At 42.2% G+C, this 27,934-nt stretch overlaps 1 protein-coding gene across 1 annotated transcript; it reads right to left on the reverse strand.

Moving 5' to 3' along the window:
• Positions 1–27,888, reverse strand: LOC134205998 (aminopeptidase N-like). The gene is made up of 9 exons (XM_062681690.1): positions 27,428–27,888; positions 27,217–27,372; positions 26,661–27,159; positions 26,442–26,595; positions 18,718–18,799; positions 17,501–18,655; positions 17,220–17,441; positions 165–582; positions 1–105 (listed from the first exon to the last, which is right to left on the reverse strand). Exons 1-9 carry the CDS (start codon positions 27,886–27,888, stop codon positions 1–3), a joined length of 3,252 nt encoding a protein of 1,083 aa, XP_062537674.1.
• Between the last annotated feature and the right edge of the window lie 46 nt (positions 27,889–27,934).

Genomic DNA, 27,934 nt, shown 5'->3' on the forward strand with positions numbered 1-27,934 from the left:
TTATACTGCCATTGTTCGGAGCCGTTGATGTTCATGGGGCTCATTCGTGTGTTCTTCGAAGCCTAATCCAAGGAAAAGATGCTCCATCAAAGAGCTTACGAAGGCCTGTAAAGGAGTGGAATTCAGTTAGTTTAATGGCCGCTCAACGATACAAATTTTGGGACCTTCAGAGCGCTACTCGCAGCTTCATCGACTATCAATGCCTTGTTGATGTACTGCAGGTTTTCCGATGCCAAAAATGTGTACCAAGGTATGTAATCAGATTCACTCTCCAAATACTTTATTAACTCGAATGGTGTTTCTACTTGCAGATGTCCGCCTAGGGCCAACTTCAGCGAATCATCGATCAGCTGCGAGCGGGATACCGCAGGGATGTCTTCTAGATCGGTTGTCAATTTGTTGATCAGTTTTTCCCACAGAGCTGCATCGTAGTTGGCGCGGTAGTACCCAGTTTGTTGAGGATTCAACAGAAGATATTCGCCGTTCGGAATGTCCAAATTAATGGTCGCTTGGGACGTTCCCTGTGGTAACCAGAATCGAGTTTCGGTCTCCTTGCGAATGGTGTCGCCGCCAATGCTATAACTGATTGGAATCCACCAGGTGCGGGAGTCAGGAACATCAGTCCAGAAGTGCTGCTGTCTAAATACGAACTCGGTGCTGTCTGGGATGCTCGTGACGGTGATCAGCGGATAGCCGCGTCGTAAACCCAGGCACTCATGATGTTACCGACCGTGGTACTCGCTGGTATGACGGCCTCCTCTTGAGCGACAGATTGTAGGCTTTCGAATAGGTCGTTAGATCGGTGTATTTTATTTTAAACTCATTTTTGTCACACTCTTGGAATTTGCTCCAGTCCCAGTGTCTCAGTCCCAGCCCCAGTGCCAGTTCCATTGTCCCAGTCCCAGTGTCCAGTCTCAGAGCCCCATTCCCAGTGTCCCAGTCTCAGTTTCCCAATCCCAGTGTCCCAGTCCCAGTGTCCAGCCTCAGTGTCCCAGAGTCCCAGTCTCAGAATCTCAGTTCCAGTCCCAGTCCCAGTCCTCAGTTCTTATTCCAGAACCAGTCTGAATCTAAATACCAGATATGTTCATGTCCCAGTATCAGTCATCAAGATTAAATTGTGAAACATTGAAACATTGATTTGCAACTATAAACTTTTTTTTTCATTTTCCTTCCAAATGAAATCTTTGGAAAGGGTAGGATCGCTTGACTGAAAGCCATTCGGTAGAAAGTCATTTGTGCAAATAACACTATGTCTGAAACTCGATTATGCATATGCACAACATGTGATAGATTTAGTTCGGAAAAGGTATTGGAGGGTAACCGCCCCTTCGGTGGGCTTTGATCCCACGACCCCAGTACGCTAGACAGCTGCTTTCTCTACTAAGCTACAAAGGACCTTATTTGCCTATATGCCGACGGAGGTCCTTCGTAGCTTAGTAGGGAAAGCACCTGTCTAGCGTACTGGGGTCGTGGGATCAAAGCCCACCGAAGGGGCGGTTACTCTTCAATACCTTTTCCGAACTAAATCTATCACATGTTGTGCATATGCATAATCGAGTTTCAGACATAGTAATTAATTTCCACTCCGGGTGTCTTAAGGACATAGTTGGTAGAGTACCACGATGGCAGTCAATATGGCACCGGACCTTCCACGGGTCAACCGCCACACCTCCCGCACTCCTCTCCCACCAGCATTCGAATGCATCGAACAAAAGTTTAATATTCAAATTACTAGCCTGTTCACAGCATATTTATTCACTTCCCGTGATAATGAACATGTCTCTCTAAAGAGTCCTATCTATTTCTGCTCGAATTATATCATAAATCAGCAGATTCGTGCCAATTTAATAGCCGTTCGCGATTTGGTGGTGTTATCACTGCACTTCACTTCAGGGTGGTTCAAAAAATGATTTTGCTCCGCCGCGCTCAGTCGATTATGATTCATAATTTTGGTGTCATCCGATGGTTTGTGTTGGTTTGAATAGAGGCTTACCGTGCACAGGTCGTTTTGGGTTTATATGACAGTTGATATGGCGAGGTTGAATTTTACATTATTTTGATTGTGGCACTCCGTCATTGGGCGCTGGCGAGGGGGAGACCATATGACTGCATGAAATATTCAAGAGCTTTAACTCCATAGACAATGAACATTGAATAGCCGTTCCAATGGTTGGGAGTCGATTTTAATCGAGGTTGCGAATCTTTAGCATGATAATTAGGCTTCTCAGAAGACATCAGTGAAACGTGTAATTCAACAAAATAGCTAGAACTTGTTTGTGATATCTATCGCAACAGGGGCAGAAACTTCATACAAAAAGTGTTTTTTTTTTATAACTAATTTTATTTGCTAATTTCTAATACATGTATTCATCTCTTAGACTAGGTGTTCCTTGTTTTCTTAACACTATCATCCTTATTTGCTATGTTATATTTTTAGTTATTATTAATACATTTCAATTGCCTCTAGCAGTTAGAATTTTTCCTCTGGTTGAATTGAACCATGTAGGAATTACAATGTTTTCAACTTAAACTAATCTTAACCTATTTTATTCTAAGGGTACAAGGAGTTAATCGTTGCAATAGAAGATTGCAACGATTTTTGTCTAAAATTGGAAATTACTTTGTTGAACATTTGTTGCAATGTCTCAATATTAGAAATTCTATGAAGTTCATTGGTACTATACCACGGAGGCAACTTCAGAATCATTTTCAGAATTTTATTTTGAATCCTCTGGAGTGCCTTCTTTCTGGTATTGCAGCAACTAGTCCATATTGGCACAGCATACAACATGGCTGGTCTAAAAATTTGTTTGTAAATCAAGTTTGTTTTTAAGACAAAGTTTTGATTTTCTGTTTATAAGTGGATATAAACACTTAATATATTTGTTACATTTGGCTTGAAGGCCTTCAATGTGATTTTTAAAAGTTAATTTTTGATCTAGCAGAAGTCCTAAATATTTAGCTTCGCTAGACCAATTAATTGGAACCCCATTCATAGTGACATCATACAAAAAGTGTGATATTGGGGTGAGCGGGGTATAAAATGCTATTTTTGCGTTACATAATCAATGGATCTTTCCTGCGGTGCGGTTTTCGTTCAATAAAGTCTTTGGAATGTTGCTTTCAGCTATGTGGGTTCTCTTTCCGCCAGCGTTTGGAGGGGAGGCGCTGTAGCCAGTGTAATGAAAGGTTTAGTTTCTCATAGCAGTTTTCATTTCATACAAACTTGATCCGGCTAGTGTTCAACCAGTTTTTGTTCATATCGGTTTTTGGAGGACACTCGGAGCATGGGACGGAACCGAGTGAGCGTGGTGGAGCTGGGCTGCTGGGTCGTTTTTTGAACCACCCTACTAATATTCTTTGTTTTTTTTTTATAAATACAACGACAATGCTACTACAGTATAGGGGAAGTGCACTGGTTTTGGCCAACTTAGTGCCTAATTTGACCAACCCTGAAAAATACATATTTTTCCAAAATAATCAATCAGTTGAAAGCAGCGTTGAATCATGAGGGATATATCTCTTGTTGGAACTAATAAAACCCTCACGAATTGCTTTATTTTTGGAGTTATTCGCAAAATTGGCCAAATTAGGAACATGGCCAAAACCGGTACAGTTCCCCTATGACAGTTTTTATTGGTACTCAACCCACCTTCACCTTAAGGTCTGAGGGAAGGGTTTTCGTTAAAAAAGCACATGATAGCACTTTGGGGCTGTCCATAAACCACGTAGACTCTTGAGAGGGGGGGAGGGGTTTCGAAAAAGTCTACGATAGTCTACGAAGGGGGACGGGGGAGTATACCAAAAGTCTACGTGGACTTTTTGTTTTTATTTTTTTAAGCGATTTATACAGCAGCTTCGTGTGAAGTCCATTTGTTTGACTTTTTTAGTATGTTCCTTTTTTTTGCAAAACTTTACCGAAATAATCTCTTGCATTTCTCTTTAAAAATTTAATGAATTTCACTAAAGTAAAAGTCTGAGCTACGGCTTAAAACTATCATAGATTTCACCAGAAAATTCTTCTGTGTTGAGCAGGAAAATTCTCCAAAGTATTATATATAAACATTTGATTTTTTTCAAAATCTTCACTTGGATTTTACAGCAGATTCTACTAGAATTTCCTTTGATTTTCGGCAGGAACTTGTTTGCAAACTATTGAAATTATGTCGTACTTCAACGGATTTTTTTTGGGATTTAAAAAGGAGACATTTTGGGATATCCAAGAAAAAACCTTTGGAATGCCTAAAAGATATTCTTTGGAATTTGTAAAGGAAATTCTCCGAAATTTCCGCGAGAAACCCTTTGGCGATTGGCGATGGTGGTGGCACACCTCTAGGAGGAATTGAATTAATCAGTAATTAAATTAATTGGCTTTGAGGTTTGATTTCAGGAGTTATGGACAGAGGATTAAATTTGATTTCGTTTCAATTTGATTTGTGTTTTGTTGGATTTTGTTCAGTGTGATTTCGTTAAGTTTGACGAATTTTGTTGTAATGTTTACATGGAAATGGAATTGAATAGCTGAATTGCTTAAAACGTGGTTGATTTCCATATTTTTCCAATCACATAAGGGCAGTAGGGGCAATATGAACATACGGGGCAGTATAAGCCACCCTCAATTTGAGCTTATTGACAAGTTTTATCATCTCAAAGTTAAATAATCTTCAAGAGAATGCTCCACATAAGCCTCAACGTGGAAACCGCATTAAAATTCAATTCAAGCATGAAAATACACTTGATAATGTAAATTTTCGATGCATAGGCAGAATTATTATAAGATTTGAAGTTTATAAATAAGTTTTTGACACAAAACTGATTAAAATACAGGTCAAAAATGTACCACAATCAAAAGATCTATTATAATTGAATATTGTGCACACATGTTTGTACTGATACAAATCTGAATTTATCATAAAACATTTATTTTCCAAAACCACTCTCTATGGGGTAATATGGACATACCTGCACAGAGCAACATATTAGGTACTAATATGCGAACAAGTTCAAATTTCAGTTGCCGAATACAAGAACATTATCATCTATGTTAGATTAATTACAGATAAATTACAATATCGTATCACTGCGATCGGAACAGAAAAAATGACCATAGACCAATTGAAATGTGTCTGAGCAAACGGCGAAAAGTGGCAATCCGGCAAAATTCGGTCCGCTGTTGCGCGGCTTATTAATCTTATTTTGTATGGAATACACTAAGCTGTTGTAGAAATATCATATTCATTCACATTACGACACTTTTCTCTCCCAAAAGAACGTGTTGGATGGGTGGCCCATACTGTCCCAAATGGTGACCCATATTGCCCCGTATAGTCGGGAACACATTTTCAAAGTTGCAATCCAACAATTTCTAAACGAATTTCTCATCATTCATCGACGTAATAGGTATGAAAGCAAGACAAAATTTTCAAAACGACTTATCTGCTTTTGTAAACAAAGATTCAAACGATGATTTGACGAATCTGATAGCTCTCCCACGCAAACCAACACCACCAATAGGTAGGTGAAGGTTTCCGCTACCTGTTGCTGGTGTTGGTTTGCGTGGGAGAGCTATCAGATTCGTCAAATCGTCGTTTGAATATTTGTTTACAAAAGCAGATAAGTCGTTTTGAAAATTTTGTCTTGAAAGGTAAAACTCCCTAGTATAAGCCTAGTATATTTGAATGAAGATTTTTGGAGCTTTTCAGCGCTTTTTGGAACAATTTTCTTAGGTGGCCCATATTGCCCCGATCACTCCTATGATGTTTTGTAAAATTTTATAAAGTCTACGTAGACATCATAGGGGGGAGGGAGGGGTTTTGGAAAAGTCTACGAAAGTCTACTAGAGAAAATTGCCCAAGTCAGCCCGCCAGAATGACGCTGTCAGTGTCGCCAAAATTATTTTAACATTATGCAGTTTACAATTGCTTTAGAATTTGCCGTAAACGGAGAACAAAAGGTATTGGTAACAATGTGGAAGAAATTTATCACTCATGCAGTGGTTCGGCGAGAGAACAGCAGCAGCGCCGATCAATCATGCAATGAGGAGATCAAAATAAACAAACTCCAGCTGGTTTTTGAAAATAAAAACATGAGCCGTTTCTAGAACAACATTAGAAAAAATCGTAAGAGGATTTCTGTACAAGGTTTCCACACAAGGGATTTGGGTAATAACAGTGATGCTGGTGTAAATATATCAAATAAGACAAATAAGAAAAAAATAGACAAATAAGAAAAATAAGACAAATAAGAAAAATAAAACAAATAAGACAAATAAGATAGATAAGACACAGAAGACAAATAAAGTAAATTCCTCCAGGAATTCCTCTGGAAGTTCCTCCAGAAGTTTCTCCAGGAATTCATTAGGAAGTTCCTCCAGGAATTCCTTCGGAAGTTCCTCCAAGAATTCGTTCGGAAGTTCGTCCAGGAATTCGTTCGGAAGTTCTTCCAGGAATTCCTTCGGAAGTTGCTCCAGGAATTCCTTCGGAAGTTTCTCCAGGAATTCCTTCGGAAGCTCCTTCAGGAATTCCGTCGGAAGCTTAACCAAGAATTCCGTCGTAGGTTCCTCCAGGAATTCCGTCGGAAGCTCCTCAAGGAATTCCTTCGGAAGTTCCTCAAGGAATTCTTTAGAAAGTTCCTCAAGGAATTCCTTAGGAAGTTCCTCCGGGAATTCTTTCGGAAGTTCCTCCAGGAATTTCTTCGGAAGTTCCTACAGAGATTCTTTCGGAAGTTCCCCGGAAATTCCTTCGGAAGTTCCTCCAATAGTTTCTTCGGAAGTTCCTCCAGTAATTCTTTTGAAGTTCCTCCAGCAATTCTTTTGGAAGTTCCTCCAGCAATTCCTTCGGAAGTTCCTTCAGGAATTCCTGCGGAAGTTCCTCCAGATTCCTTTCGGAAGTTCCTCCAGGAATTCCTTCGGAAGTTCCTCCAGGAATTCTTTCGGAAGTTCATCCAGGAATTCCTTCGGAAGATCCTCCAGGAATCCTTTCGGAAGTTCCTCCAGGAATTCCTTCGGAAGTTCCTCCAATAATTTCTTTGGAAGTTCCTCCAGCAATTTCTTCGGAAGTTCCTCCAACAATTCCTTCGGAAGATCCTTAAGGAATTCCTTCGGAAGTTCCTTCAGGAATTCCTTCGGAAGATCCTTAAGGAATTCCTTCGGAAGTTCCTTCAGGAATTCCTTCGGAAGTTCCTTCAGGAATTCCTTCGGAAGTTCCTTCAGGAATTCCTCCGGAAGTTCCTTCGGGAATTCCGTCGGAAGTTCCTTCAGGAATTCCATCGGAAGTTCCTTCAGGGATTCCTTCGGAAGTTCCTTCAGGAATTCTTCCGGAAGTACCTTCAGGAATTCTTCCGGATGTTCCTTCAGGAATTCCTTCGGAAGTTCGTCCAGGAATTCTTTAGAAAGTTCCTCAAGGAATTCCTTAGGAAGTTCCTCCGGGAATTCTTTCGGAAGTTCCTCCAGGAATTTCTTCGGAAGTTCCTCCAGAGATTCTTTCGGAAGTTCCCCGGAAATTCCTTCGGAAATTCCTCCAATAGTTTCTTTGGAAGTTCCTCCAGTAATTCTTTTGAAGTTCCTCCAGCAATTCCTTTGGAAGTTCCTCCAGCAATTCCTTCGGAAGTTCATCCAGGAATTCCTTCGGAAGTTCCTCCAGGAATTCCTTCGGAAGTTCCTCCAGGAATTCCTTCGGAAGTTCCTCCAGGAATTCTTTCGGAAGTTCATCCAGGAATTCCTTCGGAAGATCCTCCAGGAATCCTTTCGGAAGCTCCTCCAGGAATTCCTTCGGAAGTTCCTCCAGCAATTCCGTCGGAAGATCCTTCAGGAATCCCTTTGGAAGTTCCTTCAGGAATTCCTTCGGAAGTTCCTTCAGGGATTCCTTCGGAAGTTCCTTCAGGGATTCCTTCGGAACTTCTTTCAGGAATTCTTTCGGAATTCCCGGAGGAACTTCCGGAGAAATTCCCGGAGGAACTTCCGGAGGATTTCCCGGAGGAACTTCCGGAGGAATTCCTGGAGGAATTCCCGGAGGAACTTCCGGAGAAATTCCCGGAGGAACTTCTTGAGGAATTCCCGGAGGAACTTCTGGAGGAATTCGCTGAGAAACTGTCGGAGGAATTCCCGGATGAACTTCCGGAGGAATTCCCGAAGAAACTTCCGGAGGAATTCCCGAAAGGAACTGGAGGAACTTGCGGCGGAATTCCTGGAAGAACTTACGGAGGAACTTCCGGAGGAATTCCTGGAGGAACTTTTGGAGGAATTCCTGGAGGAACCTCCGGAGGAATTCCTGGAGGAACCTCCGGAGGAATTCCTATAAGAACTTGCGGAGGAATTCCTGGTGGAACCTTAGGAGGTATTTCTGGAAGAACTTGCGGAGGAATACCTGGAGGAACTACCGGAATAATTCCTGGAGGAAATTGCGGAGGAATTCCTGGAGGAACTTCCGGAGAAATTTCTGGAGGAACTTATTGTCTTATTCACCGTGTTTATAAATGGGAATACGCTTTTTTCAAGTGTCACGCTACATACAAAGTTGACGGACTGTCTTTCGCTCTCATCGCTCCTTTCCAGTGTTGACTAGAAATACTACAATAAGAGATCGGCGAAGACGCCATCTTGTTTCCAATCGAACCGTCAAAAGCGATACACGCAAGTTCTATCAGAAGCTCAACGCATCCCGCAAAGGCTTCGTGCCGCGAGCCGAAATGTGCCGGGATAAGGATGGGAGCATCTTGACGGACGAACGTGTGGTGATGGAAAGGTGGAAGCAGCACTACGAGGAACATCTGAATGGCGCTGAGAGTACAGGCAGTGAAAGTCAAGGCAGCGGAGGAGATGACTACGCCAGTTCAGCGGACGATGGAAGCCAACCAGCCGCCACCTTGAGGGAAGTTAAGGATGCCATTCAACAGCTAAAGACCAATAAAGCAGCTGGTAAGGATGGTATCGGAGCTGAGCTCATCAAGATGGGCCCGGAAAAGCTGGCCACTTGCCTGCACAAACTGATAGTCAGAATCTGGGAAACCGAACAGCTACCGGAGGAGTGGAAGGAAGGGGTTATATGCCCCATCTACAAGAAAGGCGACAAACTGGAGTGTGAGAACTTTCGAGCGATCACCATCCTTAATGCCGCCTACAAAGTGATATCCCAGATCATCTTCCGTCGTCTGTCACTATTGGTGAATGAGTGCGTGGGAAGTTATCAAGCCGGCTTCGTTGACGGCCGCTCGACAACGGACCAGATCTTTACTGTATGGCAAATCCTTTAAAAATGCCGTGAATACCAGGTCCCAACGCACCATCTGTTCGTTGATTTCAAGGCGGCATACGACAGTATAGACCGCGTAGAGCTATGGAAAATTATGGACGAGAACAGCTTCCCTGGGAAGCTTACCAGACTGATCAAAGCAACGGTGGATGGTGTGCAAAACTGTGTGAAGATTTCGGGCGAACACTCCAGTTCGTTCGAATCGCGCCGAGGACTAAGACAAGGTGATGGACTTTCGTGCCTGTTGTTCAACATTGCGCTAGAAGGTGTCATGCGGAGAGCCGGGTGTAACAGCCGGGGTACGATTTTCAACAGATCCAGTCAATTTATTTGCTTCGCGGATGACATGGACATTGTCGGCCGAACATTTGCAAAGGTGGCAGAACTGTACACCCGCCTGAAACGTGAAGCAACAAAAGTTGGACTGGTGGTGAATGCGTCAAAGACAAAGTACATGCTTGTGGGCGGAACCGAGCGCGACAGGGCCCGCCTGGGAAGCAGTGTTACGATAGACGGGGATACCTTCGAGGTGGTCGAGGAATTCGTCTACCTCGGATCCTTGCTAACGGCTGACAACAACGTTAGTCGTGAAATACGAAGGCGCATCATCTGTGGAAGTCGGGCCTACTACGGGCTCCAGAAGAAACTGCGGTCGAAAAAGATTCGCCACCGCACCAAATGTGTCATGTACAAGACGTTAATAAGACCGGTAGTCCTCTACGGACATGAAACATGGACAATTCTCGAGGAGGACTTGCAAGCACTCGGAGTATTCGAGAGACGGGTGCTTAGGACCATCTTTGGCGGTGTGCAAGAAGACGGTGTGTGGCGGCGAAGAATGAACCATGAGCTCGCCCAACTCTACGGCGAACCCAGTATCCAGAAGGTAGCTAAATCCGGAAGGGTACGATGGGCAGGACATGTTGCAAGAATGCCGGACAGCAACCCTGCAAAGATGGTGTTCGCTTCCGATCCGGCAGGTACGAGACGGCGTGGAGCGCAGCGAGCGAGATGGGCAGACCAGGTGCAGAACGACTTGGCGAGCTTGGGGCGTATCGGAGGATGGAGAGATGCGGCCTCGAACCGTGCATTGCACAGTGGTGCGTTTGGCTAAAATCGTGAACTTTTTATTTTACTACTTCAGGGTGTTATTTTTTGGCATCGGTATTCTTGGGAATAAATTTTAGAAAAATATGGCGCATCGAATGACGAAAAGTTGTAGTTCCAATTTTTGCCACAGGTGGCGCTGCAAAATGTAACTTCTTTAATAAACGATTTTTAAATATGGTGTCTTTGGCAAAGTTGTAGTGTAATTTATTATGAATTTTATTGCGGAAGACACCGAGTGTCCATCTATCATCGTTTTTGAAATACGGGTGTTTTTTATGGACAGACCCTAAAAAAACAGTATTTAAAGATATTTTCGAAACTAACAGTTTCAGGTCAATACAATGTTCTACAAAAATGTATATATAATCAAAATAGACCACTTTCTGGAAGAAACCAGGGATGTTTTTTGCAAACATGACTTGTTATCGGCGATTTAGGGTCGAAAATAGTGGTATTTGAAGACTTCATATGCAACAGAGGGGCAAATTGGGGCAAGGAAATCCCCACAGGATTTAAAATATCTGGTCTGTAGTTTCATATGCATATAATAATGTCTGTCTCCACGTGTATCCAAACAAGTATTTCTAAATTTCATAAATCGACATTTTCAACTGATATTTATATAATAATTGAGATTTCACCACACTGCATACCACGCTGTTGAATGTTAATGTCAAAAGAAGTGCAGCGTGAAGCTATTTTTTTGTTCTCTTCATCCAATCATTTCACACAATGCAATTCTGACGTCATACGCTAGTAGGGATGTCGTAAAATCTCGAATAATCGATTAGTAACTAATCGATTATTTATTCTTATTGAATCGATTCATCGCTGGGTAATAATCGATTTAAAATTAATCGATTATCACAACAATGAATCGATTAATCGAAGTAATCGAATAATCTGCGACATCTCTATAACGCTAAGCGAGAGAATGAATGAGTTGACACCTTAACATTATACACTTAACAATGAATCCCAAGCAGTAGCTGGTTTTCTACCCACCAACTGCCAGCATTCAGGTGCTATCATATACATACATTTCAATTAATCGATTAATCGTTGAGATAATCGAATTATTTTAAATCGATTACTTACCAACGGTTAATCGATTCAATAATCGACAAGAATCGAGAATAATTGATGAGTTACTAATAGATTAATCGGGAATTACCGACATCTCTAAGAAGTCGCAAAATAATCGATTAATCGATTCATCGTTGTGATAATCGATTAATTTTAAATCGATTACTACCCAACGATGGATCGATTCAATAATCGACAAGAATAAAGAGTAATCGATTAGTAACTAATCGATTATTCGGGATTTTACGACATCTCTAGGAGCGTATGACGTCAGATTTGCATTTTGTGAAATGATTGGATGAAGAGAACAGAAAACCAGCTTCACGCTGCACTTTTTTTTACATTAACATTCAACAGCGTGGTATGCAGTGTGGTGAAATTTCAATTATTATATAAATACATATCAGTTGAAAATTTCGATTTATGAAATTTAGAAATACTTGTTTGGATACACGTGGAAACAGACATAATTATATGCATATGAAACTACAGACCAGATATTTTAAATCCTGTGGGGATTTCCTTGCCCCAATTTGCCCCTCTGTTGCATATGAAGTCTTCAAATATCACTATTTTCGACCCTAAATCGCCGATAACAAGTCATGTTTGCAAAAAACATCCCTGGTTTCTTCCAGAAAGTGGTCTATTTTGATTATATATACATTTTTGTAGAACATTGTATTGACCTGAAACTGTTAGTTTCGAAAATATCTTTAAATACTGTTTTTTTTGGGTCTGTCCATAAAAAACGCCCGTATTTCAAAAACGATGATAGATGGACACTCGGTGTCTTCAGCAATAAAATTCATAATAAATTACACTACAACTTTGCCAAAGACACCATATTTAAAAATCGTTTATTAAAGAAGTTACATTTTGCAGCGCCACCTGTGGCAAAAATTGGAACTACAACTTTTCGTCATTCGATGCGCCATATTTTTCTAAAATTTATTCCCAAAGACACCAATGTCGAAAAATAACACCCTGAAGTGGTAAAATAAAAAGTTCACGATTTTAGCCAAACGCACCACTGTGCATTGTGGCGTCAAATTGTTGATTCAGTGTTATCTGTTTAGATGTTAACTGAATAAATGAATGAATCCATAAGAAGTAAGCAAAAAGTTCAAGTGATGCCAGTATTATTTTCACGATTTCATGCATTTCATACGTTGGGGTCTGTTCAAATATTACGTAACGCAATAGGGGGTAGGGGGTTGCTTTATTTTTGTTACGATTTAATACGCAAAATATAGGGGGTGGGGGTCCTTCGAGAAATTGTTACGCGTAACAATTGAGAGAAAATATTTAAATTTTCCAAAAAATAGTTATTGTTTTCAAAATAGCATAAAATATCCCTAGCAACACAATTCATGCCGATTTGGTTGAGGTAACTCATATATAACTAAATAAGGTCGTATATGAGTAATATAAACTTGTTTACAACATGTGTGCTACTCGGGATTGTATGTGGATTTCCCTATTGGACCCGACCGTTCGAAATAGTCGCTCCTTGAACCCGTCTTCATAGTAAAATCTGTCAAAACTGACAAGTCTGCCTTTTTTAAGTCTTTCTTTTTCCGATGTTTTGACATCTGTTTTGATAGACAAGGAGGAAAAAACAGGTAATCTACCAAACATTTATTGAGTTTGGCAAAACTTGTTGGAAAAGGGAACGTTTGAAATAGGCAAGTGAATGGACTTTTGAATCCATTGGTCAAGTAAATCCTCAATATACAAAAAATAATAATTTATTGTATCGTGGTTCAAATTCTACCAAAAACAAAATGTATTTGTTACGCGTTACGCATAGGGGTGGGGGTAGTTCTAAATTTTGTTACAGATTATTACGAGGGGATGGGGAGTTCTGAAGAAAAAAAAAAACGTTTTTCGCGTTACGTAATATTTGAACAGACCCTTGCTATTTCGACAGTTTTTCACTCCGCCGGTCTCTGGTTATAGCCACTGTTGACTACTGTCCCGAAATATTTTGATAAACTGAAAAAGATGGTTGGCACGGCAAATGCTGAGTAAAGCGTACCATTGGTACTTTGCGTACCTGAAGGAGTAAAATAGACAACATCTCGCGGTCCTTAGCGTCTTACCCAACAATTCCTATCCCTACCTCTTTGTAGCGCTGGCCAGGGTACGAGTAATCATCCTCGGTGGGAACCAGGGTCGTATGCTGGCTGGGAAGGGTGAGTTTGCTCCTCTCCGGAGGTGCAAATCTTACTGAGCGTCTGTTCTCCATGTCAGGATCGGCTCACAACAGCGTCTGTTCCGCATGTTAGGGGCGGCTGATCATCGTCCGGGTGCCAGCGAGGGACTCCAAGTGAAACTGTGCACCATGGTCCACATGGAATAAGGAGGAATGGTCCTCCGAAAATTTAGGGGGTTTGATGTCAGGCCCTGCTAGCCAGCCTTTTAAAAAACATAAGCAACGAACAGTCAACAAGAGAATACGGACCCGAACCATCGTCGAAGACCACTGCGACGAAAAGGGACTAGCGATTGGAAACTCGGTTCGTGGAACTGCAAATCTCTCAACTTCATCGGGAGCACACGCATACTCGCCGATGTGCTCAAGGACCGTGGATTCGGCATCGTTCATTGATTTCAAGGCAGCATACGACAGTGTAGACCGCGTAGAGCTATGGAAATTTATGGACGAGAACAGCTTCCCTGGGAAGCTTACCAGACTGATCAAAGCAACGGTGGATGGTGTGCAAAATTGTGTGAAGGTTTCGGGCGAACATTCCAGTTCGTTCGAATCGCGCCGGGACCAAAACAAGGTAATGGACTTTCGTGCTTGTTGTTCAACATTGCGCTAGAAGGTATCATGCGGAGAGCCGGTTTGTTGGAAGGAATCAATGGTGCGAACGTTTAGAGGTAATCATATCATCTACCAGAGTTGAGGCAACACACACGAGCTGGAAACAGCTTTCATAGTGATGGGCGATATGCAAAGGCGCGTGATCGGGTGGTGGCCGATCAATGAAAGAATGTGCAGGTTGAGGATCAAAGGTCGGTTCTTCAACTTCAGCATAATCAACGTCCATCCATAGCCCACACTCCGGAAGCACTGATGATGATAAGGACGCATTCTACGCGCAGCTGGAGCGTGAGTACGACAGCTGCCCAAGCTACGAAGTCAAAATCACCATAGGAGACTTGAACGCCCAGGTTGGCCAAGAGAAGTAGTTTAGACCGACTATTGGAAAGTTCAGCGCTCACTGGCTGACGAACGAAAACGGCCTACGACTAATTGATTTCGTCGCCTCCAAGAATATGGCCATTCGTAGTACCTACTTCCAACACAGCTTCCCGCATCGGTACAGCTGGAGATCAGCACTGTAGAGAGAATCACAAATCGCCCACGTTCTGATTGATGGACGGCGCTAACATCGACTCTGACCACTATCTGGCGATGGTTAAACTGCGCCCAAAACAATCCGTCATCAACAATGTTCGTTACCGACGACCGCCGCGGTACGACCTAGAGCGACTGAAGCAACCTGATGTCGCCACTGCATACGCGCAGAATCTCGAGGCAGCGTTGCTGGAAGAGGGTGAGCTCGATGGGGCCCCTCTTGAGGACTGCTGGAATACAGTTAAAGCAGCCATTAACGACACAGCGGAGAACAACGTCGGGTATATGGGACGAAGTCGACGGAACGATTGGTTCGACGAAGAGTGCAGATAGATTCTGGAGGAGAAGGACGCAGCGCGGGCGGTCGCGCTGCAGCAAGGTACCCGGCTGAACTTTATAGACAGAAGCGGAGACAGCAGACCCGCCTTTTTCAGGAGAAGAAACCCCGCCTGGAAGAAGCGGAGTGCAAGGAGATGGAACAGCTGTATCGTTCTTAAGAACACGTAAGTTCTATCAGAAGCTCAACGCATCCCGCATAGGCTTCGTGCCGCGAGCCGAAATGTGCCGGGATAAGGATGGGAGCATCTTGACGGACGAACGTGTGGTGATCGAAATGTGGAAGCAGCACTACGAGGAACATTTGAATGGCGCTGAGAATACAGGAAGTGAAAGTCAAGGCAGCGGAGGAAATGACTACGTCAGTTCAGCGGACGATGGAAGCCAACCAGCCCCCACCTTGAGGGAAGTTAAGGATGCCATCCAACAGCTAAAGACCAATAAAGCAGCTGGTAAGGATGGTATCGGAGCTGAGCTCATCAAGATGGGCCCGGAAAAGCTGGCCACTTGCCTGTGCAAACTGATAGTCAAAATCTGGGAAACTGAACAGCTACCGGAGGAATAGAAGGAAGGGATTATATGCCCCGTCTACAAGAAAGGCGACAAGCCGGAGTGTGAGATCTTTCGAGCGATCACCATCCTTAATGCCGCCTACAAAGTGATATCCCAGATCATCTTCCGTCGTCTGTCACCATTAGTGAACGAGTTCGTGGGAAGTTATCAAGTCGGCTTCGTTGACGGCCGCTCGACAACGGACCAGATCTTTACTGTACGGAAAATCCTTTAAAAATGCCGTGAATACCAGGTCCCAACGCAACATCTGTTCGTTGATTTCAAGGCGGCATACGACAGTATAGACCGCGTAGAGCTATGGAAAATTATGGACGAGAACAGCTTCCCTGGGAAGCTTACCAGACTGATCAAAGCAACGATGGATGGTGTGCAAAACTGTGTGAAGGTTTCGGGCGAACACTCCAGTGCGTTTGAATCGCGCCGAGGACTGAGACAATGTGATGGACTTTCGTATCTGTTGTTCTACATTGCGCTAGAAGGTGTCATGCGGAGAGCCGGGTGTAACAGCCGGGGTGCGATTTTCAACAGATCCCGTCAATTTATTTGTTTCGCAGATGACATGAAGACACTCACCTGAAACGTGAAGCAACAACTGGTGGTGAATGCGTCAAATACAAAGTACATGCTTGTGGGCGGAACCGAGCGCTGCAGGGCCCGCCTGGGAAGCAGTGATACGATAGACGGGGATACCTTCGAAGTGGTCTAGCAATTCGTTTACCTTGGATCCTTGCTAATGGCTGACAACAATGTTAGTCGGGAAATATGAAGACGCATCATCTGTGAAAGTCGGGCCTACTACGGGTTCCAGAGGAAACTGCGGTCAAAAAGATTCGCCACCGCACCAAATGTGTCATGTACAAGACGTTAATAAGACCGGTTGTCCTCTACGGACATGAAACATGGACAATGCTCGAGAAGGACTTGCAAGCACTCGGAGTATTCGAAGACGGGTGCTTAGTATCATTTTTGGCGACGTGCAAGAAGACGGTGTGTGGCGACGAAGAATGAACCACGAGCTCGCCGAGCTCTACGGTGAACCTAGTACCCAGACGGTAGCGATGTAGTTACGGTAGTGCGAAACGACTTTATCTGTTTAGATGTAGACTAAAAAATGAAATGAATTATCGATGGTCTCTAGAACGATGAAACAAACTAATAGCAAACTAAAACAATAATGCTACATAGTGCTCTTTTTCTTTTTGGAACTAAAAGTTCCCTAAAAATTATGTTTAAGCTTAACCAGCTTAACTGAGCTGATTAAGCGAAAACAGGAACTTTCAAAGGTTAGCCGGAAAAAAATTACAGAACTGTGGGAGGTGTGCTTCGATAATAAACCAAAACTTTGTATTATTTTAGTGTCAGCAGATAACATCGTTCTTATCTGAACCATCGGCATAACAAAAAAGAAATATATTTGACTTATATCAGCTAAATCTTATCACATTGGAGACATCCCGATTAAGCAACAGAAGCAAATACTAGCTTTATTGATTAATCACTCAAAATTAATTTGAGAAGGGGTTTTCAGCATGTCCGAAACGATGGCCCCGTTCCGCTGAACCCAGTTCTGATTGTCGCGCAGCTTGACCTGGATTGTGGATACCAACTGCGTTGGCGCAAATCTTTCGCTGATGTCAACCAAACGTTCGGCGGCTTCCAACTGAACGGTGTAATCGGTCATGTCTTCCAGCAAGGCGAACAACTGACGATTGTTGATGTTCCTGAAATGGATTATCAATTCATGAAATGTGAATCATTGATTCGATATTTGATAGTTTACAAATCTTCAGCGATGCTGGTGGTGGTGTCGAGCAGCTCGATGACGGCATTCAACCCGGACAACGAGTTTTGGTAGATGGATCTTAGAATCTGCCCCTTTTCTGATGCTTCAACATTATTTGATTTGATAGTATCGATCAAAGCATCGATTGAACTTTCATCTTCAACGCACGAGATGGTGTCGATGAGTTTGGATCGAGCAATCGGGTCTACCGTGGCTTGTAAGCTGTTCAGCATCGTTGCAAATTCGTCGTAGACTGTCTTGCGCATTCGACTGCATAGGAGCTTCTGTTCGGCTGTAGAACCAATGACGAACGAGTCAGCCCTTCGTGATGATCGTAGTCGTTGTGCTGCTTCCGCTTGGCATGAATCATCACTGCTGCACGCCCATTCCAGAGCGATTAGGCGAGTACCCTCGGCATCAGCTGATTCGCCTTTGATGGCTTCAAATCCGTACGTCGCTAGAAGGTTGGAAGCCAACATTGAGCTGTAGGTTTCCAAATTTTCCAGCGCTTCGCTGTCGTGACGGAGCATACGCTTCAGGAAGTTCAGATTGCTGGAAGCAGTACTCCAGGGAATGAAATCGGTTTCATGGTTCAGGTAGTCGAACACTTGGAAAGCGATGAAGTAGTCTAGTTTTCCAGCATGTGCTAGATTCATTGCATCGTCAACCAGCTGAGATCGGGTTAAACGGTGGAACACTTCGGGAGTATCGTACAGAGTGGCGATGATGTTCTCCCAGTTTCCTTCATCGTAGTTCACTCGATAGTATCCACGGGCGAGAGGATTTACAGTCAAATAGTCCCCTTCTGCAAGGGTGATGCGTTGGCTGTAGTCCGGAGAATTCGGCGGCAACCAGAAGGCAGCACTCGAGTTGTACTGGCCGTTGCTGCTAGGGGTGAAGAATGAAATCGGAATCCACCAGGACTCTTGTCCGGGGGTTTCCGGAGCAGTGGTGTAGTATCGTTCCTGGTTGAACAGGAACTCATCGGTATCTCCGACACGGGTGACTGTGACTACGGGAGCGCCCGCCTGATTGGACCATGTTCGGAAGATTTCATGTATGGTAAGATCTTGTGGAAGCTGGGAGTCTTCTTTCACTGCCTGTTCTAAGCTATCGAACAAGTTTTCTTCGTTTACTACTCCATGCTCTTTACTATGAGGAAAAAGGTTGGTAATGATTTTGTTAATCTGAATTATGTTCAAGTTGATACTTACTTTTGTTGGATGTAATATTGGAGCCCCTTTTGGAAGGTAGGTTCAGTGACGGCATAGTTTAACATACGAAGGACACTGGCAGCTGGAAAAAAAATTGAAAATTTTAAAAACTAAATATAGTTTTTGAATAACTTCTTAATAACTAAAGTAAAATTCTGACAAGCGGTCGTAATCCCGCAGGGACACCGTTCTGGGAAAGAACTTTTTAGAAGGTCACGTCTCCACGCTCAGCAATGAGCATTAATAAAAACTCAAAGGTGCAGCCCAATTTGGTTGTACGCGAAGGTGACGTAGGACTACGTAGCTATTCGAAATTGATGGTATTTGCCATAATAATTTGTGTCGTTTTATCAACATTGAGCATACTACTCGAAGGCCAACTGATTCAAGAAGTCGAATACTTGTTCCCAGTTGCATGGACTTTGAGTCTCTAACCGTGGACTATGACTCATCGGCCGCTGAAGCCACACGTCTTCATTGATTTATACAAAAGAAGGTTGATCCGACAATCCAAAATAAACTTTCTTCAAAGTGCAAAACTCAATCCTTAATAGCGAATTTGATAGCGCGTTGGAGGAAGATGATGCAGTAAATTTGAATGAATGGAATAACTAACAGCAACCAAGCTACCACGCCAACCCCTATGCTACCGAAACAGTCCATTTTCGCAACTCTTTCTTTCCATAAAATGTTGGTTCTGCGAAGAACCATTTTTCATTTCCCAATGCGCCTTTCCAATAACTAACTGCATCCAAACGTTTGTCGGCACCTTGCGTTGGAACTGTCCGACCGCCACTTGATGATTTTTCTAAGCCTCCAAAATTTGGAATAAATTTTCCGCATTGCCACTGCCACCAACGCCTTCGTGCTGCTGTGTCCGCTCCGCTTCATCGAATGTCGAACTGCTCTTTGTGGAATCTCGATCAAAATGGCTCGCGCGTGCCGAACAGCAGCTTTCTTGTATGTAATAGATTAAGCCCTTTAGCCCCGCCTCTTTGTGATCTGATATGGGTGCATGGGCGTAGCCAGGATTTCGAGAAGGGGGGGCCAACTTTTTTGGTCTTCTAAATCGTAGTTTTATAGTAGTTTTATAAAAACTCATGAATATTAACACATGAAACCAAATCCAAGCCAAATCGAAACAATAATGATAAAAACAATAATGGATTTAAACATCCGTGATTTATTGCTCATCAGATTTTTTAAATAAAGTTAGAAAAATATTAATGAACTTAGTATTCAGAAAGAATATTAAATCGGCTATAACAATTATTATAAAAATCCTGCATTCTTCCATAAGTTTAAGAAAACTAGAACCATATACCTGAATTTCAAAACAAATCCTCTCTGAAATAATATTTATTATAAAATAGGCAGAAAAATCAATATGCAAGCTTTCTCCAGGATTTCCTTCGACAATTGCTCCTGGCATTCTTTCCGAAATTCTATCAGGGATTCTTTAGGAATGCTTCCAGCAACTTTTGTGTGCGGCAGTGTCTTCAGGAATTCCACCATAAATTTTGCCTGGAATTGATCCGAAAATTCCACCATTATTTACTCCAAGAAAATCTTCACGAACTTCTTTATAAGTTCTGCAGAATTCCCTGCAATAAGTCAAATAATTTCGTGCTGTTTCTCATATTTTTTTTTTTAAGAATGAGAATATTCCGTGAAAGTTCCGCAGAATTGCCAGTAAACATTCCTAAGAATTCCACGAAAAATCTTCGAATTTCTTGTGTAAATTCCATAAAATTTTCCGTGAATTGTTTCGAATAATTTCTTGTGAAAATTTCAAAGAATTTCTCCAGGAATGGAATCAACAATGGAATTTTCGGAGGAGTTCCTAGATTAATTCGCAATGAAATCCTGAAAGAATTCCGGTGGAAACTTCAAGATTTATTCCGGAGACGAGCCAGCCTCGGGCTGAAAGTCTCCTTAATAAAGACACATAAAAAAAACTTCAGGATTTCCACTGGGAGATCCTCCAGGAGTTTCTCCGAAAATTCCTCCTGGAATTCTTCCAGGAGGCATTTCCACCAAGAATTTCTCTAGGATTTCCTTCGAGAATTATTCCGGTAGTTCTAATGGCAGTTCCTCTGAAAATTCTTCCGGGAATTTCGGCAGAATTGGAATTTATTTAGGCTTCTTCAGGAATTTATATAGATTTTCCACCAGAAGCTCCTCCGAGAATTTCCCCAACAAAGGTTTCAGCTAGACGAGATTTGTCTATAAGATGAAATCTCTTGTTTCCGAGAATGCTTCTGGTAGGTTCCCCGGGGTTCCTTTGAAAATTCTCCCGGTAGTTTCTTCAGAAATTCTTCCAGAAAATTCCTACGAGAGTTCCTCCGAGAATTCCACCAGCAATTCATCCGGAAGTTTCTCCGGAAGTTTCTCCGGAAATTCCTCCGGGAGTTCCACCAGAAGCTATTCCAGGAAATTATTCAGGCTTTTTTCAGGAAATCATTTAGGCTTTCTTCAGAAATTAAGCTGGAAATTCCTCCCGAAGTTCTTCCGATAGTTTCTCTGGGAGCTCATCCGGGAGGTCCTCTAGGAATTCTTCTAGGAGTTCCTCCTGAAATTCCTCCGGGAGTTCTTACTGGAGATCTTACGGGAGCTCCTCCGGCAGTTCCTCCGGGAGATCCACCAGCAGATTCTACGAGAATCCCTCCGGGAGTTTCACCTGCAGTTTCTCCGGGTGTTTCTCTGAAAAGGAACTCCCGGATTAACTCCCAGAGTAATTTCCGGACGAACTCCCGGGGGATTTTCTATAGGAATTTCCGGAGAAATTATCAGAGGAATTCTCGGAGGAACTGCCGGTGGAACTTTTGGAGGAATTTATTGAAGAACTACAGGAAGAATTTCCGTATGAAATCCTGGAGGAACTCTCGTAAGAATTCTAGGATGAACTCCCAAAGGATCTTCCGTAAGAATTCCAGGAGGAGCTCCTGGAGGAATTTTTAAAAGAACCTCCCGGAGGAATTCCCGTAAGAACTCCCAGAAAAATTCTCCGAGGAACTTCTGGAGGAATTTGTAGATAAATGCCTAAAGAAATGCTAAATGAATTCCTGGAAGAAAGCCTGATTGAATTCCCGAAGGAACTACTGGTGGAACTTCAGAGGAACGGTGAAGATTCGGTGGAATACCCTAGAGGAAGAGAAAAAATATTTCTGAAGGAACTTCCAAAATCCCATTTCCCGTGAAATTCTTGCCAAATATCGTCCAGGAATTCCCTGTAAAGTTCCTGGAGGTATTACCGGAGAATTTCTTGGAAAAATCCTGGAAAAAATCCCTGTGGAACTCCCACAAGCACTTCCGGAGGAATTCCCACATGGAAGTGCTGAAATAATTCTTAGAGAAGTTCCTAAAGGAATTTCCGGAAAAATATCTGAAGGAACTCCCAGAAAAATACCAGGAGGAAAAAATGCAGAAATTTCCAGATGAAATCCTGAAAGTATTACCAGAATAATTGCTGAAGAAAAACTCTGCGGATTGTTCCGAATAAATTTCTGGAAGAACTCTTGGCAGATATCCGAGTAAATTCCGAGTGAAGTCCGGAAGGAATTCTAGTACACTTCCGCGGAAAATCTCCCGGAGAAGTTCCTGGAGGAATTCCTGGAGAAGTACCTGAAAAAACTCCCGAAAAAATACCTGTAAGAATTTCTGGGGAAATACTTGGACGAATTCCAGGAGAAATTCATGAAGATATTTCTAGAGGATTTCTTGAAGGATATTCTGAAGTAATTGCCAAAAGAATTCCAGATTTCGCTATTGAATGTTTGGAGGTATTCCCGGAAAATTTCCTGGAAGTAATCCCGTAGGAATTAAAGGAAGAGTTTCGAGAGGAATGCCTGGAGAAGTTCCTAGAAAAATTTCCGAAGGAATTTCTTATAGATTTACAAGTGAAGTTATGGAGCTAAATCGGAGGATTTCCGTCATAAATTTTTGAAGAAACTTCTGGTAGAATTTTGGGAAGAAATTCCGTATGTATTGTTGCGGGAGCTATTGACTGGTGGCTTCGAACTGAAGCTTACAGCAAATAAAATACATATTTGTAATTCATTAGCTAATTAGCTAAAATTAAAAAGCTGAAATAATATATTTATTGATAGTTATTTACATAATTAGAAATATTGTATAACTCACAATCGGTGATTTGTCTGAAGCCGATTGCCTCCTTGTCAACAGAACCTCCACACTCGCTGAACAAGAGGTTTTGTTGTTATTCCTTACACATCTAAATTGGTTGATTTATAGCTAGGAGTGAGTATTATGCAATGAGGTGCGAAATGTAACATGTATTCTTGACGGAACTCTCGAATGCATGCCTGGAGGAAATGCCGGATTCTTCCTGAAGAGAGAATAGCCGAAGAAATATCTAGAAGTAAATCTTGGAGAGAAGAAAAGATATCTTCAAGGAATTTCCTCGTGAATTTCCTAAAAAAGTTTAGTGGGGGGTTTCTAGATATGGAGGAATTACAATTGCATGAGAAGGATTCTCGAATGATTTTCAGAGGAATTTGTGGATAACTTTCCGGAGGAATTTAGAAGTTCCCAGGGGAGCTTCTAGAAGGATTTCAAGGAGAATTTTTTAGCTCGAAATGTTTTGAGTTGTTTTGAACTTTCATATATTATGGATCCTGGATGCCTTAATAAGTTTTGGGAATTTTTTGAATTTCAAACACCTATTTCTGTATATGATTGGATCGTAAAGTGCACATGTTTGAGGGAATTCATTTCAGTACCCGTTCAATATTTCCACAATTTAGGGGGGGGGGGGGGCGACGGCCCCCCCCTGCCCCCCCTTGGCTACGCCCATGTTCTTCTTCTTCTTTTTATTGGCATTACATCCCCACACTGGGACAGAGCCGCCTCGCAGCTTAGTGTTCATTAAGCACTTCCACAGTTATTAACTGCGAGGTTTCTTAGCCAGGTTACTATTTTTGCATTCGTATATCATGAGGCTAACACAATTATACTTTTCTGCCCAGGGAAGTCGAGACAATTTCCAATCCGAAAATTGCCTAGACCGGCACCGGGAATCGAACCCAGCCACCCTCAGCATGGTCTTGCTTTGTAGCTGCGCGTCCTACCGCACGGCTAAGGAGGGCCCCCCTTGGGCTACGCCCATGTATGGGTGACAATATAATGTGCACTCATAAGGATTAATGAAGAGGCAACGGAATGGAATTACTTAATTAGATATAAGAAAGCTGGTTTTCGGCGTGCGCGTGCCATTTTGATGAGGATTCCGCAGACAATGTCGGAGAATGTTATTTGCCACTGCCTTGCAAGCGGGGAAAAATGCAATAAAAATAAATAAGAGATTAAAAAAATATAGGTTTTACGTAAAACAAATCAAAACAAGGCACGTTACATTTTTTACCGAAGAGTCCTAGTTGGAAAACGCATCATAAGTGAAACAAATTTTATTTTGCATTTTTTTTTGTTCCCAAGCAATTTTGTCTAAAATCCAAAAACCAAATATACAAGAAAGGCAAAGTATTTTTCACGCGAATCATGCAATAATCTAACACATGAGATTCAAAATAATTATTACCAATGGGAAAAAGTATATCTTTGTTGCCAATTTTCAACGAATTATAACTGAAAATCCATATTCCACTCGAAACTTACGATCTGTTCGTAAAAAACCATTCTCAAATTGACATATCAATTTTTATGGCTCAAATTCATCTTGGGGGATTACTAGGTAGTAAATATAGACATTACATGGAAAATAAAAAGTAGAGCTCTTGTTAATAAACAGAAAAACATATAATTTGTTGGTGGAAATATAGTTGCCACTGCCTTATAAATGATTAAACCGCTCTTTGCGAGATCCCGATCAAAATGGGTCGCGCGCCGGAAAGCAGCTTTCTTGTATTCAATAAATTAAGCCCGTAAATTTGAATGGACTCACTCACTAACATAATCCAAGCTTCCACGCCAAACCCTGATGCCACCGAAACAGTCCATTTTCTCAATTAAACCTTTCTGTTCAGAAAATACTAGTCCTGAGAAGAACTAATTTTCTTTCCCCAATGCGCTTTCCCAATAATGTAATAAAAGCATCGCCACTAGCGGCACGGGATCGCAACAGTGCTATTTTTATAATCAACCCTTTCTTCAAATAAAATGCTGATTCGTTGAGGTTGAATGATCTGCAGCAACACACCGAGGACCACCACCAATGCGATGGATTTCCGTTGAAAACCTCCGTGATGCTGTGTCCGCACCGCTGCGATCGCTTTGATGCGTCCGCTCTGCGTGAAATCTTGTTCAAACTGATGATTAGATCCAAACCCGTAAGTGATTGATTTTTGATGTCTGTGCTAGTGATGCATGTACGTGATTGGTTGGTTTACTTATTTCTAAACTTTTTATCAATTTTCAATAATAAATAGTTAGAAATCAGTATTTTCATATAAATACAATGAAGCGTTGACTTATCCTTGATCGAATGGTCCAAAAGAATTGAAAATCCATCGAGAAACGGCTGAGATATCAACGATCAAAGCCTATCATGTTTTCATGACGGCCCCTGATTTTCGCAATCGTAAAGTGTACCCCAATATAGAAAAGACAGACGTAGTCCTACGTCAAAAGTACTGAACTATTTACAGCACCGCACCCTACATCATTTTCCTTGCTGATTTTTTACATTTCCCCGTTAAATTCATCAACTTTTTATACATGCAAACCTTACGGATCCCAAGGCGAATCGATTAGGGAGAAAATTTTGCTAATCGGTTTACCCGTTCGTGAGTTGAATCGTCAGGAAGGAAATACAAACTTAATTTTATTTATATAAATTTTAGAAAGAAAACATGCTCTGATAGATGATTGAAACTAAATTGGATTTGTATTGAATACAGGTTGCATTTCAGGCCAGTATTTCATGAATTGGAGTATAGGACTTAAGGTTAATTCATGTAACGAAAAAAAATATTATCTGTTAGAATTAACCAAACTGGCATACACAATTTTAGTCTTGTGGATTTCGAAAAGCGCTTTCTGTGTGAATGCTTTCTCTTCATTGATGAGGGAAATGGTGAAGATAGCTCTGCGTACAATACTGGGTGGATGTGTGGCTTAGCCACATGACTCACATACTGAGTGCAATTAGTTAGAAAGATTTGTTAATCGTGTAAAATTCGGCAAGTTTCAGTGCTCGTTCCGAGTAGAAAGTTGCCATCAACGTGTACGCGATATTGTACCGGATTTTACAGTTCTGAAGAAAAAACTTCAGATATGCCGTGCAAGTTGTGTTCTAACATACAGTCAACTCTCCACATCTCGATGTTCTATATCTCGATATCTCTCCCTATGTCGATGGTTTCCTCAGTCCCTTCAATCTACATACATTTGGGCTTTCTACATCTCGATAACCTCTCTATCTCGATATCTCTCTATCTCGATGGGTTCTGATCATATTTTGTTCAGTAATCATTCTCCTTATGTCGATATGGTCAGATTTTTAGGCTACTAGACCATCTTTGGACAATAACAAACACATCAACAACAGGAAACGACATTTGTTTTGTTGTCGTTTTTCATAGCAACGAGCTTTTTTGGATCTAGTACCCATTTCAATTTTCCTTCCATTCCTCGATCTCTCCCTATCTCGATGGTCCCTTCAATATCGAGATGTGGAGAGGCGACTGTATAACCCCATATAAATTTATAACAAAATTCCCTTTAACGTTCTGTCACTTGAAACTCACATTTCGCGTAGGCTACTGTGTCAAACAGCCTGCTGATCTCCGTTGGAGTTTCCACATAATAAGTCATTGGGCGAACTGTTTCACTGGCATCAGCGGTCAATGCGCTCTCTCTTTGTGTTGCGAAACGATCACGCATATTCAACTCCGGATGACTCTGAAAATAGAAATTCATCATGCTCAAGTCTCAATAATTACTTACTCTATATGTAGCGTACTTACGTATTCCGCTACGTAGTACTCGTAGAAATGAGCGAAACCTTCATTTAGCCACAGATACGACCACCACTCCGGCGCCAGTAGGTTTCCGAAAAACTGGTGAGCATACTCGTGGCCCACGATTCCGACAATTCTAACCTGCTGGTCTTCGCCATCGATTTCCGGATCGAACAGAATGTACGTTTCACGGTACGTTACCAGGCCCCAGTTCTCCATGGCACTTCCCGAAAAGTCGGGTACGCTGATAGCTGCATTGTCGATCTTCGACATGGCGTAGGTTTGATCGAAGTATATTTCCATCTCCCGCAGGTAGCGCACCGAAGCGTCGACGGAATACGTCAACTGACCGTTGGCTGTTGGACGCGCAAACGTGGAAACGGCGATCTGATGGGGCTGATAGACCACCTGTCTTTCATTCACGAAGTCGGAAACCAGGAAAGCCAACAGATAGGTTTGCATTCGTGGAGTCGTTTGAAACGTTGTGAGTTTCTTCCCTCCGGGGCTTTTGGAAGATGGTAATAATGATCGAACGTTTTATTAACCATGAACACCTACTTACAGAATTTGTATTCCCAGAGCCGGAGCGTTGGATCTAGCATTATATGATACTCCACTAGCAATCTGCACTTTGTAGGTTGTCTTAATTCCGGGTTCGTCGTAGCAAGGGAACGCTGACCTTGCAGCAGTCGACTGAAACTGAGTCACTCCAAGATACCTGTTACGAAATCAGGTTTAGCTAATGCAACCAAATTATACTAAAAACACTTTACTTCGTGACACCTTCTGCATTCACGTAGCTTGATCGATAAAACCCAGCAGCATCGGTACGATCGAGACTGTTGGTAAAATCTATTTCCAAAACGTACGAACTTCCGACAGACAGAGCCTCCGCTGTATCGACGACCAAGAAGTCTTTATCTTCGTCGAAATCGTAACCTTTCAGAGCAACCGACAACTGATTGCTGTTACGCAACACCAGGCTCACAATAACACTACGCGTACTATGAAGTACAATCTGATTTGTACTCTCCACCACTCGGATACTAATTTTCACGATCCCACTGTAGGCCAGGTCATCCAGATGCACGTTCGTGTCGAGATAAAGGTCGTAGTGGGTGGGGATGGTTGCGTTTGGTAGACGGTACGTATCGAACGCGCGAACACTTCTATCCACTGGATTTGCCGATGTGGCAACGATTAGAAGTGCCAGCGGCACTGCCAGATTAAACATTTTGAGACCACTTCGACTAAACCAATTTTGACACAATAACGAAAAC

This window comes from Armigeres subalbatus, chromosome 1 (assembly GCF_024139115.2).
Source record: "Armigeres subalbatus isolate Guangzhou_Male chromosome 1, GZ_Asu_2, whole genome shotgun sequence".
Lineage (NCBI taxonomy): Eukaryota > Metazoa > Arthropoda > Insecta > Diptera > Culicidae > Armigeres > Armigeres subalbatus.